The sequence below is a fragment of the Epinephelus lanceolatus genome, chromosome 9 (genome assembly GCF_041903045.1).
Source record: "Epinephelus lanceolatus isolate andai-2023 chromosome 9, ASM4190304v1, whole genome shotgun sequence".
In the NCBI taxonomy this organism is placed as follows: Eukaryota; Metazoa; Chordata; class Actinopteri; order Perciformes; family Serranidae; genus Epinephelus; species Epinephelus lanceolatus.
In genome coordinates, this window is record NC_135742.1 from 14675628 (window position 1) to 14693411 (window position 17784).

General features: G+C 39.5%; 2 protein-coding genes across 4 annotated transcripts in view; both read left to right on the forward strand.

The window, feature by feature from the left end:
- Positions 1-565: 565 nt before the first annotated feature.
- LOC117251964 (uncharacterized) lies at positions 566-6994 on the forward strand. 3 transcript variants are annotated; one of them, XM_078170594.1, is made up of 10 exons: positions 834-853; positions 951-1018; positions 2202-2229; positions 2326-2475; positions 3565-3685; positions 3790-4002; positions 4203-4286; positions 5654-5795; positions 5960-6122; positions 6213-6994. In XM_078170594.1, coding segments are annotated over exons 3-10 (1110 nt in total). In that variant the 5' UTR covers positions 834-853; positions 951-1018; positions 2202-2227; the 3' UTR covers positions 6448-6994. The 3 variants fall into 3 exon arrangements, with proteins under 3 accessions (XP_033474455.1, XP_033474456.1, XP_078026720.1); XM_033618564.2 differs by lacking the exons at positions 834-853; positions 951-1018 and adding an exon at positions 566-688; XM_033618565.2 differs by lacking the exons at positions 834-853; positions 951-1018 and adding an exon at positions 777-797.
- Positions 6995-11254: 4260 nt separating this feature from the next.
- Positions 11255-17784, forward strand: part of cspg4ba (chondroitin sulfate proteoglycan 4ba) — a 43363-nt gene continuing 36833 nt past the window's right edge. Inside the window, exons 1-2 of the mRNA XM_033620033.2 lie at positions 11255-11503; positions 16971-17134. Coding sequence (XP_033475924.2) covers positions 11374-11503; positions 16971-17134 — 294 coding nt within the window. The 5' untranslated portion in view covers positions 11255-11373. The remainder of the gene's footprint in view (positions 11504-16970; positions 17135-17784) is intronic.

Genomic DNA, 17784 nt, shown 5'->3' on the forward strand with positions numbered 1-17784 from the left:
TGTATTTCCGGGGTATTAGTGCAGAGATGTTGACTATGACAAGATAGAAATCCGCTACGGAAGTCATGGCCGCTACATCAAAACTTCGTAAATGGTGCGACATTTATCTGTGAATTATACGGAAGCGTAGGGAGGCGCATCACATCCACTAAATAAATTAAAAAAAATCGACACATTATCTTGTAATTATAAGATCTTATCTCGAAATTACGAGATAATGTGTTGTTGTTGTTGTTTTTTATTCAGTTAATGTAATGGGCTTCCGTAGAAGCTTCTGTTGAAGCGCGTTGCATTCACTAAATAAATTATTTACATTATCTCGTAGATCCTTTCGTAGTCTACAGATATAATGTTTTTATTCTAAAAAACGTTGACCGGAAGTACCGCCCTTGTGTTTCTCAGTAAACTGATTTTACAAAACAGCTAACGTTACAGTTAACGTTATTACGGTATCAGCGAAAGACCTTATTATAGTACGACATCAGGATTTCGTAATTACGAGATCTCATTTCACAATTTCGAGATCTTATCTCTTATCTCTCTTATCTAGTCCGTAAAATACAGTTTCTGACTAACACCGGAAGTGCTCTTGTTTATCGCCAAAACGGAAGTCAAGGGGATTGTCCTCTCGCTTAGCCATGTTCATCTTTGTGTGTGTGAAGCCGACCGGCTTTTGGAGGACAGACAGGTAGGCGAGGTTATCACTCACCGGTTCATCCCATACAACCAATTTAACACCAAACCACATTAACCCGGGACGTTAGCTTCGACATTAAATGCTACATGTGATTATTTTGGTATGTTTTAGCTGGCTTCCGGTGTGTTTCCTGACCTTTCCGTTGTTATGCAAATAGTAAGTTAGCTACAATACATCAAGCTAACCGTTAACGTTTAGAAAACTTCACAGTGAGTTAACTGACTAAACTTCAGCAGCTGTTGTGTTTTTAAAGTGTTCAAGTGACGGATGGTTGAAACTGAAAGAGCCACTTTAGCTTTTCATCGAATTTATGAAAAGCAGGTGACCACAATGTATTTCTGCTTTTATGCTATTGTAGCCGCACTTTAGCTCATAGCTAGCTAGCTTATATCTATTTATAATGTAATGTAAGAGGCTGTTATTAAATGATAATGTTATTTTTGTGTTATCTTTAACCGAGTAGAAGCAGCACTGATGAAACCTTAAACAAGCAACGGTGTTATTGTACATATGGCCACTAGAGGGCACTCTGGTAACGTCACACATGTAAAGAACACTGGGTACCATTGTTTAGATAAATAAATAATGATTTATACATTTACTAATAAGTCATGAGATCAATTACCAGGGTATGTAACAAGTATTTCCAATTAGTTTCTATTCATTTATTTATTTAATTTGGTTTTTATTTGATGGGGATGATGCAATTTAACATAATTCCAGTACAGAGTATGGGACTGATGTGTTTCACAGAGAGTGTATAGCTATTGCTAGTTTTCAACTCTTGTCTCTAGTTGGGCTTTTACATGTAAACCTAAAATGTTATTAAGTATATACAGTCATCAATCACATATGTTATTGAGCCAGTAATACAAAGGGTCACAGGTGTCTCACTTTCTAAGAAGCTAATAGCAGGATTTATTAATTCACTTGTAATTATAAATGATTTTTTAAAATAACAATCCATGAAACCTTTAATTTAAAATGTCTAAAGGGTCTATTGGAGCTTTCATCTCATGAACTAAGAAGCTAAAACACTGGAGTAGGATGAACACAACCTGCCATCCCACATTTGTATTTATTAATACCTTAAAAACAGTGTTGGAAGGGTTACTTTTGAAATGTTATTACTTACAGATTACTAGTTACCCTATTTAAAGTCTAATAAGTAGTCTAAATATTTTAAGTATGTCATCAAAGTAATGGTACGTAGTACTCAAGGTGGGGGAAAAATCCATAAAGCATAGTATCACAGTATTTTTGTGGCAATATCATATCATCTCACAGTGCCATGTATTGATTTTTTATTACATAAATTAATGTAATATTTTGTAATGTAATTATATATAACAAGTTAACACTTCTTATAGGTGATCTATAAAACATCAGTAAATTATTTATTAAACATAAATGAAGGCAGCAGTAATAAATTAATATGTTACTCTTATCCTGTATGTCTGATGACAATATAACAAATAATAACTTTCCCTCTTCTTCTTTATAGGTAGGTCAGACAGACTCAACCACAACATGTAAGAGCCTCTCAAATACAGTACAACATTTTGAAGAACTAAAAAAATAAATAAGAAATAAATATATTAATATAAATACATTTTTGACTTTTAAAGGTCAGGGTTTAGATACCACATGTCACTGCCTGTGTCGGTGGGTGTCCTGTTGGTCGGCCTCCCGTACTCCATCTCTCTCGCTGCCCAGTGGCTTTACGGCTGGCCCAACAAGCCTGGATATAAGAAGTACATCGAAGCTCTGAAACCAAGGTAACTTGTAAAATACTGAGGATCTGTTCCTGTTTTTTTTTTTTTTTTTTTTTTTTAACTTTATTTTTAGATTTTTGTTATAAAGGAACATAAATCTAACAGACAGGTCACCATGGGTAATACAATACAATTCTTGTGTTATCAGTAGTCAAATATGTTAAGGGTTACTTTTCTCAGTAGTCCTGTAAAAATGGAAAGATGTACAAAGAAATAATGGACCTGGCATCAATTTGGTGGGGATGGAGTCCAAAACATCCCAATCTCAGTCATTGTTGGCATTCACAGAAATTTAAAAATGTCCAATGTCTTGTCACCTTTTTCTTACAGATTTGCTTGCAAGTCTAGCGTAAGCCCTTTGAGCAACTCAGTCCAGGGTACAACAAAAAAATAAATAAATATAAAATAAAATACAATTATATATTCACTGGGTATACAGCATATATAAAAACAATTTAAATATGGTAGTACAATTAGACCACATGTGTAAAGACAAGGATGAAAATAGAGGCAATACCCTGTTACATGTATAATGACCATTTTGACCAATACCTACGGAATTTCTCTTTGTTAAGTCTTAAAGAAAAGGTCAGTTTCTCCATGTCATACATTCCCTGTACTACTGCTCTCCACTCTCCTATTGTTGGTGGGTCCTTATCTAGCCATTTCTTAGTCAATGCTTTTTTACTAGCTACAAGCAATATCTTAAGAAGATACTTGTCCTGAGCACTTAATTCGGGTGGTATATTACCTAAATATATAGTGCCAAAACTATGATCGATCTCAAGTCACAGTATTCATTTTATTTGTAATACTATCTCTAGCCAATAGGTTTGTATCGCTGGGCAATTCCAAAATATGTGGAAATGATCAGCCATTAAGTTGTTACATTGTCTCCAGCAAATCCCACATTCTGGTCTACCATTCTGTAAATATTTTATTCTTGGAGTAATAAAGAATCTAATAATGTTCTTCCAAGCAAACTCTCGCCATTGGCCAGAGCTGGAGGTGGAGGATTGTATTTTGCATATTTTTTTTTTTACTCATTAAAAAGTTATTAATAACCTATTTCATGTTTGGCTTCTTCTTCAGGCGAATTTACTGTTTGACCAGAGCTATACTGGAAACTCTGAAATACCTGCAGTATGGGAGGCTCTACTTTCAGTGGAAGTCGTGGTACAAGAATGCCGAAAACCGTAAGCATTATGAAAAGGTATGTCATGTTTGTCTTCGCTTTCACTTCTTTACTTGATGAAAACTCTGCTGTGCGATACCTAAAAGTTGTGTCACACTTTTGTCTGTTTTGACTCTTCTAAGGGCATCACATTTGGCCGCCGAAGCAACAAGCTGGACTTGTACCACTCTCCAGATGTGGGCAGGTCTAAAGATGTGCCTGCACCGCTGGTGGTTTTCATCTACGGAGGTGCATGGGGCTCCGGAGACAGATCTATTTACTGTTTGCTGGCGAGGCAGATGGCTGAAGAACTGAGCGCAACTGTTGTTTGTCCTGATTACTTTACCTATCCAAAGGTAAGAGCTGTAGAACGACACACCGTATTGGATTAAAGATTGAAAAGAGTGTCGGTAGCTTGAATATGAACAGTACATCACAAAACTCTTTAAACTATAGGTAAGAATGATACTGCAGAAACTGAAATGGTAGATAAGAAATGTAATTATGAGTGTTACTGTGGTATCTGGACTGACTGCTGCCTTCATCTGATTGCCAGGGGAACGTGTTAGGGATGGTCCAGGATATTGCTGACTGCTTGGTTTGGGCTCAAGAGAGTGGGCACAAGTTCAACTTTGACAAAGTAAGAAATTTAAGTAAGAAATTTCTTCAAGTGTTCTTTGGAAACTGAGGCAAACTTCCAGACTGTTATGGTAAGACTGACCATGAAATCATATAAAGCTTGCACCTTGCACCTTAAAATGATCTGAATCTCACTTTACCAAAATCCCTTGTTATTCAGGAACATGTCTGACCTCAAATCATTTTCATACGACCTGTAGGGGCGCCTCATACGATTGTCAGAGCATGTCTATGATTCAGGGTTGTCTGCACACGACTCTCATCATGGCAGTGGCAGAGCAAGTGGCTAGGAGCTAACAGTGCTAACAGGGAGAACAGTGCTAACAAAGGCAACAGCGAGAACAGTGCTAACAGTGTCATCCTGCCGCAGGGTGGGAGTATAGTTTCACACCGTTATTATTCCTTGACTCAAAACTCTGCAGCTCAACTATGAAGCAGAACCAAGAGGAGAGAGCACGTCAGGCCAGTCTGAGCTGCTCTGCACTGACTTCCTGTTACAGTTAGAATCGATTTTAAGCTCCTCCTCCTTGTATACAAACCCCCACATGAACTGGGACTGAGCTACAATGCTAACTCCTTTGTTAACTATTTGCCTCCAAGAACACTGCTCATCTGCAGCTGGTTTATTGGAGGTTCCCAGCAACAGCCGGAAGAAGATCAGGGATGCAGCCTTTGTCAGTTATGTCCCAAAGCTATGGAGCACAATACCTGTAGATATCAGGGAAGCTAGCTCGCTAAATATTTTTAAAAGAAAATTAAAAATGTATCTGCTCACTTTAGCCTTTAACTAGCTCTGACTTTCCTGATTCAGGTCTGACACTCTTTTAAAATCTGACTTGATTTGATGATTTATAGTTTTACAGCTCTATGATTTTATGAATCAGATCAGATCAGATGTTATAATTATCAGCGCTAACCGCCCCTAACCGCTGCACGAGCTCAGTGCAGAGTGGCAGAAATTAGCCAGCCACACAGAGGGACTCACATGCACGAACATGCACAGGCAGCATGACCGCCTACCACACCAAAGAATAGAGAAGTTTGGATTATAGCACACACACAGAGGGAGGCTGACTTCATTCTCTGCTCAGTGTCACCATTACTCCAAGAATCTTTACATAGCATATAGTCATTTGCTGCCATATTATTGCTCTGATGTCGTAAACAGAACCTTTAAGCTCTCACTTTAAGCTCATATCATGTATAAATTCACAAACATATTTATTTTTCAGTTTGAGAAGCACTGATTTAAACTGTTTGTGATTTATCAACAAATAAAGATAATGATGTTTTGCTGCGGAGAACTGATGCGCATTCACCCAGTGTTCATTATTACACACGTTGTTGTCTTGTTTTGCTGTCTTGTAGGACAACATAGTACTAATTGGCCACTCAGCGGGTGCACATTTGTGTGCACTGACCACACTGTTTCTCATTGATGCAAGAGAGGAGCTTTTCATAGAGGCCAGCAAGCAGAGGGACATCACACTGGCCATCAGAGGAGTCATTGGTGAGGACAGTCAGAGTTGCAGCCATGTTTTATGCTCAAGTAAACTGAACTTTAATAACTGTTTGTGTGCCACTAAGATAATTTTGGGGCTGCTAAATGTTTTTATTTCTATGATCTGAAGACAGCGAGGTTTTTCAAACAGTTCTCTCATGTTTCCTGGACAGGTCTGAGCGGCGTGTACAACATCATGGACCATTATGAGCACGAGCAGAAGCGAGCGGTCGAATATGTCTCCACCATGCACAAAGCCATGAACGGGGTGGAGAACTTCCCGTACTACTCACCAACACACATGCTGAACAAGATGAGCCAGGACACACTCAATAAGTGAGACAAAAGGATTTAACGACAATATCTAATAAACTTGTTGCATGTATTATTCATTTCACCCACACCTCTTGTTTTAATCTCTCCCAGAGTGCCTCCATTCGCTCTGCTCCATGGCACTGATGACATTATCGTTCCTGTGGAGTCTTCCACAAAGTTCTATGACCTCCTCACGTCGCTGTCCATCAAGGTGTCACTCTACCTGCTGCCCAGGGTCGACCACACTGAGGTTGTCACCGACCTCATGGCGCCAGAGCGGCGCTTCTACCACCCCATCTACAGCTGCATCAAACAGGAGTACAGGAAACTGTTGGGGACCTGCTGACGTCCCGTCAGATCATCAGAAACACATCCATTTATCGCTAATACTTTGCTGATCGTGCCATACACACACTTTGTTTACACTCTCTAATACCTCAGAATGAAGCCTTGATTTTAACTTTGTGATTCCATAATTATGATTTATACTTTGAACAGATTGTAATCGAGTGAATCCAGGAGTTGCATCTGATTGATTTTCTATCTGCATTCCTTAAAAAAAACATTTCTCAGTGGACTCTCATCTGGGTAAAATTGTTCTAATAATAACTCTGATATATTATCCAGTTTGCAGTGAAGTCAAATATGAAGTGAAATCAATCATGGAGCAAAAACAGTATTATGAAAAACAAGTAAAGCACAACCATCCATCGTATCAAAATGGGCCTCGTTACAATCTGTACCTCTGTTTTGAGACCAACTTTGTCCTGAAGACATCACAGCGTTTTGATTCATTAATCTGCATGCTTGCATTAAATTAAACTCGATTTATTGTAATATGTTTTCTTGATTAACTACTGATCATACGCATTAAACCCATCTGAAGGAACTTTTATATTTGTTCGCCTTTGTCTTCATTACATTGTAAATGCTTTATATATGAAAGTACAGTGTGTTTTTTATAACCACATGCAGCAGTGTACTGCGCTCACACACACCCCTTCCATATATTAATCATATAGCATCAGTATTCTAATAATGAGGCAACAAAAACAAAAAATACAGTCTTGAAGCAGGAGATATTATGCAAGAGGACATGCACAATATGGACATATATTCAAATATATGCAACATTAATATGAGCATTTAATTAAATTTTACAACATAAATGAAAGATTATTCTATGGCCACACTCTGCTGCAGGGTCTGGGCATTTAAATTGGAAATTACAATATTTATAGTATTTCTTTAAGAGATTACAATGTGATTGTGATGCCCTTATATAGGCTACATATTAATTTGATTCTATCACCACCTTTTAGGGATTGTATGAAAATTATTGGGTTCAAGGAGGGGGGCAGAATCTGCCGTCAAATTTTTATTTAAAAAAAAAAAAAAAGCAAGACCTTCCCCGACTTTATTGATATATTTGAACCCTCTCTTTTGATTTAGAAAGAAAACTGCCATACCCTCCCCTTAATATATCAAAACATATTTATGGCAAACAACTGAAGCTGCAGAAATTTCATCAACCTGCAGAGCAAAGTTCACAAACATGTTTGCAGTAAACCATATTCACTCTGACAAAGTCTAAATCTTCTCTGTGGGAGACTCAGCTTAGAGTCTGACTCCTGACAGCTCAGTTGGAAGGTTGTGGGTTCAAATCCCACACGTACTCTTTGTATTTCCTCATGTCAACCTTCAGAGGGCTGTTTCATAAAGGTGTCTCTTGCTGTGAAAAGCCTTTCATGCAGAACATTTTGATCAAAAATAAATGACTCTGAACCTGAAAAGTTGGTTCACAGCTGGAACCAAAAAATAGCAGGTTTTCCTCGACCCTAAAGTGTGAAATGACGCTGAGGTGTGTCATATTCTACAGGTTGGAAAGAGAGGATGGTGAATCTAACAATGGAGAAGTCAAGTGAGAAACCGCCAGACAAAAAGAGCGTGCAACAAATATCTTTTATGACAGATCACAAGTTTGCAGGTAGTTAGGGCGATCCGTGATTTTGCTACGACTGTTTACTGTTGTACTGTAGTGCTTGGGCAACAACCTCTGTTATTGAAACATCCTTGATCACAACAGTTCTGCACATAAGTGGTGGAAAAGCAGGCTGGTTCGCAAGATGGCACCAAAGTTCCAAGAGTCCTGAATGAACCCAGTTCAAGAACCAAGGCTAATTCAGTGGAAACGATGGGTAGGCCTATCTGGTGGGTATCAGAGCTAATCAGAGTCTGAATTCATCAAGCCTCAGAGGGGCCGATTGGACAGACGTTTCTCCAGAGTGACATGTTTGGTTCCTTCTTTTGGCAGAAGACTAAAAGCTTTTTATCAACTTTCCAAACTTGTGAAGTGACTCACATCTCAGCTGAGATGTGTCAGAGCTGCAGAGGAGTTTCAACCTGTCAGCAGCTCCTCATGGAGCTCACACTGATGTTCTGGGAACTCTTGATGGCATTTAACTTATTCAAAGATATTTCGAACAAAAGGCAGAATAATATTAATATTACTTTTTTAACCATAACTTTTGAGTGAAGAGCTAAATTTGATTGGACAATTAAAGTCCCTTTCAGGAATTGTTGCCCCTTGAAAAGCCTTTAAACCACTGCAGATAATCAGTGGCGTGAAGTAACTGGTCACTAGTTATGAAGCACACACACCATTGGAAGTGTATTTGTATCTTATTGCTGCTTTTATATTTGAAAGGCAGGACTGCTTGCTCAGCTTGCAGATACGCTCAGCTTATGGGTTTTGACATATTTCGCACCTCAACTAGCCACCGTATATCACATTGTCTCATCACATGATGAAATAGAGACTTGACACTGGACGGCATCATCAGACCATGCATTTTCCCCAGCAATCACTATAGCATATCTTTATGTGACAAAAATGTTAAGGCAAAGAAGTAATTATTCATTTCATTGAATATTTTTTAATATTTATAGTTTTTATAGTTAATGTAGAATAAGCATATCATTTTGACAGAGATGGGTTTTGCCTTTCTGGAGGCAGGTAGGAAATGGCACCGTTTCTAATTTAAAGTGAGATCTTCTTTGAATACAGGCTTATTTCTGAGGTGGCAATCTGAATCACTCACTCACTCACTCACTCACTAGGGCTCAATCTCTGCCAGACACAACCTGTGCGTTCCAATATCCATACTACCAAACTATATTGTATGCCAGAAAAAGATTCAGTATACTAAAAATGATTTTGCAGTATGCCAACCAGCATGCTTTTCTGGCTATTCTTACCCACAATCCTCTGCCAGGCGGATGATATGTCACATCGACTGAGCTGCAAATAGATGACAGCTGCTTGACAGCTGATTGACAGGTGTCAGAAGTCCCAAAATAATCATAAATATCACAAACAACAATTTTAACAGTTGTCCAATAGGGCTGTCGGCTGTATATTAACCTGACTTCTGCACAACACAACTGATGGTCCCAACCCCATTGATAAAGCAAGAAATTCCACTAATTAACCCTGATAAGGCACACCTGTGAAGTGGAAACCATTTCAGGTGACTACCTCTTGAAGCTCATCGAGAGAATGCCAAGAGTGTGCAAAGCAGTAATCAGAGCAAAGGGTGGCTATTTTGAAGAAACTAGAATATAAAACATGTTTTCAGTTATTTCACCTTTTTTTGTTAAGTACATAACTCCACATGTGTTCATTCATAGTTTTGATGCCTTCAGTGAGAATCTACAATGTAAATAGTCATGAAAATAAAGAAAACGCATTGAATGAGAAGGTGTGTCCAAACTTTTGGCCTGTACTGTACTTTGCAAAGTAACAACAGCAGAGCTCTCTGGGTTGATCTCCGTCTCTGGCGAACTCTGTGAGTAAACTAATGTGAACAGAATAAACCTTCAAATCAGATAAATAAAATCAAAATCTCTGACATTCAACAAAAATGAAAAGTTTATCTAAAACGGCATCTTGTTGAGATAACATCTAAACCAATCAGCTGTTAGATCAGGTGAGAGCCAGGCGTTTCCCATCATGCTCCTGGTCTTGCAGTCGGTGGAGAGTAGCTGCAGCATCTGGCTCTAAAAACTGCTGGATGATCGCTGTCCAAGTTTGCATGACATCAGAGCAAGTCGGTATGAAGTTGGCCACAAAACTAACTGGCGTGCATTGTGCACTGATTGCCAGTGATCGAAGTGATCGTCTCGAACGAGCCTAGTAGTATGTCCCGATTATGTGCACACTGCATGCAACTGTACGTGCTTTTTAAGGACAACTGCAGTATGTACTAAAACTAAAAAGAAAAAGTATGCGATTTGAACACACCCATTGTTGGAGGACCTGGGCTGCGTTCAACCTCCGACAAAATGTGGCAAAACATTTATTTAAACAGAAACAGAACATTACATAGGCACACTGCCTTTTAATACAGTGGGGTTTAATTCAATTCAATCAAAAGAGGCTTTATTGGCATGGGAAAAGTTACATTTCCATTGCCAAAGCATCTGTGAAATAAAAAACATTGTATGTGCAGTAGGTGAAGACACACCAGAATTTGGTTTATGTACACGTCACTGTGGACTGAAAACATCTCTGACACACACACACACCAAACGAGAGGAAATGTACCTCAAAGCAAAACGGTGCACACTGTTTTAAAGTTGAACGTGCCCCTGTTCTCTCTACAGGCTCCCCCACCCCAGGGGCCCCATGCAACAACTGCCCACACTGTTTTTATTTACACCCCTGCAGATAAGTCATTAATGTAGGACTGGCTCAAATTAAAAGACAGAGATAACCAATTAAATTCTATTATTTATCCTTTAATTAACCTGAGAGGCAAATATGGAGCAACCTCCTTAGATGAAACTCTAAGGGTCCTTTTTATAATAGATTAAACAGTACCTTGATTTATTTTGTGGGTGCTTACATGTCATTTAATAACAGCTAATATAAATCAAGTTAATTAAAAACTTAAAACACCCATGTTGTGATTTGATTTAATTGGCCTGCCGCATTTTCCCCTTTATTCCTTGCTTTTATTTTGAAAGGTGGGATTAACATGCCTTTTTTTCCTTACAGGAGCACACACACACACACACACACACACACACACACACACACACACACACACGAGGCGGAGTTTCGCGAGGACCTACATCGGAGCCTCAGTTGACTTCAGTCCAGGGTCTGCAGCACAGCTCCACACACACATACATATACACACAACTGTTGTGTTTGTCGGTACCGAGGCGTGAAGAAGTGTGAAGCAGCTCTGTAAATATGTAACCGTACATGTCCGGTAACATTCGTGTTTCCCCCGGGAGAGGAAAGATGGACTCTGCTGTGAAAAACACCCAGAAGAAGAAGTTGTGGCTCGGCGGTCTGCTCTGGTGGTCGCTCCTGCTCGAGCTGGCGTCGGGAGGTAACAACTTTAACACTTTAATTCAATGGAAACTAACGACACGTAAACTCATCAGATGGTGCGTTCAGTGACAGTATGTTAATCCTGTAATTATATCAATATATTGGTTAACTTTTCCGAGTTTCCTCCAGGTGTTTGGAGGAAATACTTTCACCCTGAAGGCAACTTGAGAAGGCTACTTTTCTTTTTATTTACTGGCTGTGTTTCCTTCACATGTAGGCTACAGTAGGCTACAGGAATATTCCTGTAACATCATGAGCGTGTCTCCAAAAGCAGACTGTAGTATCACTTTACAGAGGATTGTTAATGTTTCTGTGCGTGCTGTTGAGCTGCTGCAGTGATTCACAGCTCTTAAAATGTTAACAGAATGAATTGTGAGTGAGGTCTGGCTGGTGTGTTTGGCTGCACAGCAACAACACAAAGTCATTTATGTTTTTAAGCAGCATGATTCTGCATGGTTTTCTCCAAATAATGAGGCTATAACATCAGGGTTTGTCTCAGGTAAATGACTTTGCATGCATGGTGCACCTTGAGGATATACACTGGCCTTATTTTATCATCAAATGTGACTGATGCATGGGAGAGCAATCTGACCGTTACAATAGCACACCCAGATACATTCCAAGAAATGGACAGTGGTCGCTGCAGTGAGAGATCTGAGGGGGGGAAATGTGTTTCTCAGTGAGTCACAGCTTCAGATGTACATTATTTACATCCATGTGGGCATTCATTAGCCTCTCTGGTTGATTTGATCCCATGCATGTGTCATCTAAAGTCAGCCTTCATCTGACCCTGGGGATAATCAGGAATCATTTCACCATGACTCACTCTCACCATATCCTTCAATGAAAATAACTACAGTATAGACATTTGTTGTACTTCAGTGCGTTTCAGACTGCATGTATCCCCTCAGCATTATGAAACAAACCTTCGCTACAACATCCATGTCCCCGGCTTTGGCAAGTGCATCAGCGACAGAGTGGCATGACAGTCAACAAAAACCGAAAGAGGCACTTCAGTCAAGTTGCATCTCTGATTTGCTGTATAAACTGAGCACACAGGCAGTGACAAGCTCTGGCCTCACCCCTCAAATTAACTGTAAGCGGGTGTTCGCTAAAAGGTCACTGGCTTTGTTGTTGAAAGAGCGGTTTGTGAAGTCACACCAAAAAAAAAAAAAAAAGAACAAAAAAAAAATGTCCCTGACGCACAAAATGTGCCCCTGCAGACATGCAGATTACAGAACAACCTCTGAACACCTCCTGTTTCTGCTTCTTAAGGCACAGTCAGGTGCACATGGGTATGTTAATGTGTGGGTATTGTTTTCTGGAGCTGTGCTCTTTCATTTACATACTCGCCCCCAAAAATGTCCATGTTGCAGCATGTGAGTGTGTCAGAAAAAAAGCTCAGATTCCCTTCCATCTTTTTACAGCTTTCTAAGAATCCAGCAAACTGCAGGGAAGACCCTTTTGTTTAAACCAAACATGACGTTCAATCATATGACTTCAGCGTCACAGTGGGAACGCCGAGATACAATTGCATGTCCATCCCTGTGAATTTAAGGGAAAAATGTCATTGCGTTCCTCTTGGCCAGTTTTTCGGAAATGCTTCCTCCCTGTTTTTGTGCACAGAGATGAATGAACATGACGTATAAATGAGAGGGGACAATAAATGCAGTCAGTCTGACTCAGGGTCAGAGTAAGGATAAGTGATGCTGGCTGCTGTGTGCCTGGGGGCCAATCAATTCATTTATTTCCAGCTGTATTAACAGTCGCTAAAGGCACATTACACCTGACTGGTCAGTTAATCATGTTAATTTGAGTTAACAAACAACAGGAATAACTGCAGCAGTTTTTCCCTACAGATTAATATCTTTAAATATAAATACTTGGATGTGTATATCAGCAGGTGGAGGTTTGGGAAAAGTCTTTGGTCAACGTCAGCACCTGGAGGATAATTATTTAAATGTATTCAAAACTTTATCTAGCTTGTGTCTGCCCTTTACTTGACTATAAAGCCGGGGCCTTCAAACTATATAACATATTTCTGTGTGAGTTAGTGCAAAGCAGTTCTGCTTTGTGGGTGTGCACAAATAAGCACCGAAGCTGGCTACAGTGAGGAATATGAGATGGAGACAACCATGTGAAGCTCACTGGAAAACATGTTTAGCTTCTTGATATGGAAGAAACCCAGCTGGACAAATGAATGAATGTTTTACAGCGATGGGTTTTTATTCATAATAATGGATGACAGGGTTTTGGATTGAAGGACTGCAAAGATCAGTCAGTTGAAAGAAAATGAATAATTCTGGCAATCAGCTAATTATTTTAAGTCACTTCTCATGCAAAATATTTACTTCTCATGTGTGACAACCTGCTGGGTTTCTTTGTCTTCTGTGATAGTAAGGTGAATATCTTCAGGTTTTGGAGTTTTGGTCTGAGAAAACAAGACATTTGAGGATTTCATGTGGGGATTTAGTCGATTGTTATTGTGAAAAATAAGGACTTTATCACTGTTTTATGGCACTTTAAAGACAAATGAAATAGCGAGTGTGTAGGATTTAGGGGGATATATTTGCAGAAATGGAATATAATATAATAAGCATGTTTTCTTTAGAGTATAATCACCTGAAAATAAGAATTGATGTGTTTTTATTACCTTAGAACGAGCTGTTTATATCTCCATAAGGAGCAGATTGCCATGTTGCACCACCATGTTTCTGCAATACAGAACAGACAATCTAAACACTGGCTCTAGATAAGTGCATTCACATTTTCGTGTTGTATAGTTCGCAGCCCCTCGAGTGTCAGAAAAACACATATTTTTTAAAGTGACACAGGTTTATTCAGTGCCTTTACTGCTTTAAATTACCAGGTTTGTTTTGGAGAGGATTAGACCTTTGGATTTAGATTTGGCTCCTGGTAAAAAAAACAAACAAACTTGTGAATATGTGGGTCAGAAATAAGGTGATCACACTTAAAGTTATCAGAGAAAAAGGTACCATTAGCAGGTGCTGGGACAACAGCCCATATGCAATGTGCCAAACAGCAGGAGAAACACTGATTAGTAACATTAAACTGCTTTAACGAGTGTTTTATTTGTTTTAATCATCTGGTACTTTTTGTGTGGATTTTTTAAAAGAAGAAGAGACCTCTGCAGAGCTCTTCAGCTCCTGGTAAAACCTCCTAAATGAAGAAAAATGAGTAAATTCTAACCTGGAGAAGTTTCAGCTTGTTGCAATCTGCAGTCCTTACTGCCACATGCCACTAAATCCCCCTAGATCTTACACTCTGGACGTTTAATTGATAATGTAAGTAAATGTTAGTTGCACCTAGGTCTTGATGAAATGGAGAAAATCAAATATCACAATATTCTTGACTAAATACCTCTATATCGATATTGCGAAGATATTGTGGGGTTGACATTGGTGCTCTTACAAAATATTTACACAATGATATTTTTAATAAATAATGCAGATATATTGATTACGTGAGTAAAGGCAAATAATAGAATTCTGGTTAGTTCAGAAAATGACATCACTTTACTGAAATGCAGCCTTTAAAACAAGAAAGAGACAACACTGGCGATACTATCATATCCAAGGTGATATCTAGTCTCCTATCACAATGTCGGTATGATATTGACATATTGCCCAACCCTAAAAAAGATCAACATTCATTTAAGACAAACTAGAATAGAAAAAAAGTATTCCAGACACATGAACCAAACCTAAAGTGTATACATTTAGGAAAACAAAACATTTAAATGTAAAATTACGTAGTAGGCCTGTACAGTTTATCTAAGAAGCAAAGATGTTTATGTGCCCACTTTAGATGTGGCATTTTAGCATTCAGTGTTGGATGGTATTTCAGTCGAGAAGAAGAAAAATGATGTGATGCACAAAGACTGAGTTAGCTGTTCACGTATGAAACATTTAAGTTTGCCACTTACTAGTGGAAAGCCTGGGAGATAAGTGAAAACAATTTTAAGGCTTGTAGCATTTCTTTTCTTTCTTCTGCTATTTGGTACACAACATTTTGTTTTTATTTTGTCTTGAAAATGTATTCTTTGAAAGTACGTATAATGTAATTGATATGTTTCTTTTGGTTGTTTCCAATAAGATTGTGTCGTGACTTAAGTAAAATGAAAAAAATTCGTAGTGTGGATCCTCTGATGGTTCCCACCCCTGTTTTTGATGCACTTGTCTCTCAGCAGTCAGCTCCTGTTGATTGCCGACTGTATACTGATGTGAGTGACCGGCTTATTTACAGGCTTTACTGGTTTAATTGTTTTAATTTATACTGCACAGTCCAAACAGATTGGATTTGCTCAAACAAACTACCCATTAGTGCATTAACCCTTTTACAAGTAACAACAATGCATTAACTCACATTAACTGTATCTAGCCTCCCCAGTGAGTCACTCTGGCCCATTAGTGGCGCTCCGTTCTCGCCCTGGGTCACAAACCACAAATAAATCAAACGTGGAACGGACATGTTTCTTCACAGTGGCTGAGATCTTTGTTCACCTCTGAACATGCGTGGGAGCTGAGGAGCTCATTAAAATCTGAACTGGTGGTGCCCGGGCATGAAGGCTTGGACGAGAAAGCTTCAGAGCGCGTTAGGCCAGATTACAGGGTGATGTGAGATGGCTGGGAGGTGAGGTAGAAGAAACAGCTGGCTCTGTCCGCCACGTTGTTTCTGGAACATGAGGCCACGGACAATGTGGGGACGTCAGAGCCTTTCATGTTCAGGTTGAAGGTTCCTGTCAGGGCAGGGCAGGTCCATACATGTCTGACTCCCTGCGAGCTCACCTCTACATCCTCTGCCTCGGTTTGTACACTGCTGTTGTGGCATTGAAGTCAAATACCTTTAAAATTCAGTTATGTAATTCCTACAGTTTTGGGTAGTCCATGAACGACTCTGTTAGAGCTACAAACAGGCAGAGAGAGAAACCTGCAACCCTGTCGCAATGCACGGGTTTTGTTTCATCCTAAAGCAGCTTTAGTGCTGCGTAATTTTACTCTTGTCGTATCTGAATGTAAATCATTACGGTGCAAACACAGCAGGCCCACCAGGAAGTAAACTCAGCAGAGAATCTTGCAAGCATTCCTTTAAATCAGGTGAGGTGTAATTTGTGTGGTAGAAAGCTGTGTGTGTGTGTGTGTGTGTGTGTGCGCGCGCAGACTCTGCTCCACTTGTAAAGAACAACCAGGATGATAATTAGCCTGACTTTTATATCTAAATGTCACATGTTGGCTATATTAAGACCACACTGCTTGACTTGACTTGCTCTGTGTTTGCTGTGTTCGCTGCTACTGTACTTGCTGTTGCTTTCATTGAGTGTTCAGCATTAATTTAACAGCCTGCAAAAGACAGTCAACACCATATTTAAACACATACGTTCTCCCTCTCGTTCTCTGTTTGATATTTTTGATAATCCATCCCTCTCTGGTGTCTCTTTTCTGCAGCTTCCTTCTATGGCGATGGCTTTGTACAGCTCAAGGCAACAGAGTCGTCCGACCATAACACGCTCCGCATTCGCTTCCGAACCTCCAGCACCAACGGCCTGCTGTTTCTCGCCGCCGGCAAGACGGACCACTTCCTACTAGAGCTCCATGCTGGTCGCCTGCAGGTGGGTACATCTATGGCCCCAGCGCATGAGCATATGTGTTCAAGCATACATGAGCACACACGTGCACGCATATATATGTATAGATATACTATACACACAGATCTTTGTGCTTGGCCACATGCACGCGTGACACACGCTGACCACCGTAAGCTATGGCTCCATCGCAGCTGACAGTGTCAGTTGCTCAACACAGTAACACAAGCAGACAAGCCTGGGTGGTGTGAGCGGAGTGTTGACTCTATACCAGTCAGTTGTCACAGTGGAAACTAGGAGACAATGTAAACAGCAGATCTGTGGGTTTATTGTATCTGAGTAATCAAGTGATCTTTGATTGATTCTACTGTAGATGTCAGCCAGATGATTTGTGACTTGATTACTGAATAGACGTGTGCCACATAGTGCCTATCAGTACCGCTTGTAAGCACTGGCCCTCTGGTACTATCATCACTCTATAATATGATGTAATGTCGGGCTGCAAGTATTGTTTTTTTTTATGTTGATTAATTGTTATTTTAAAATTATTAGTCCACGAAATGTCAAAAAATGTGACAAAAAGTTACATCTTTATATGTCTTGTTTTCTTAAAGCAGCTGTGCGGAACTTTCCGTTTTCGTTGATTATAGCGCCCCTTTTGGTCGAAGCGGTATGAC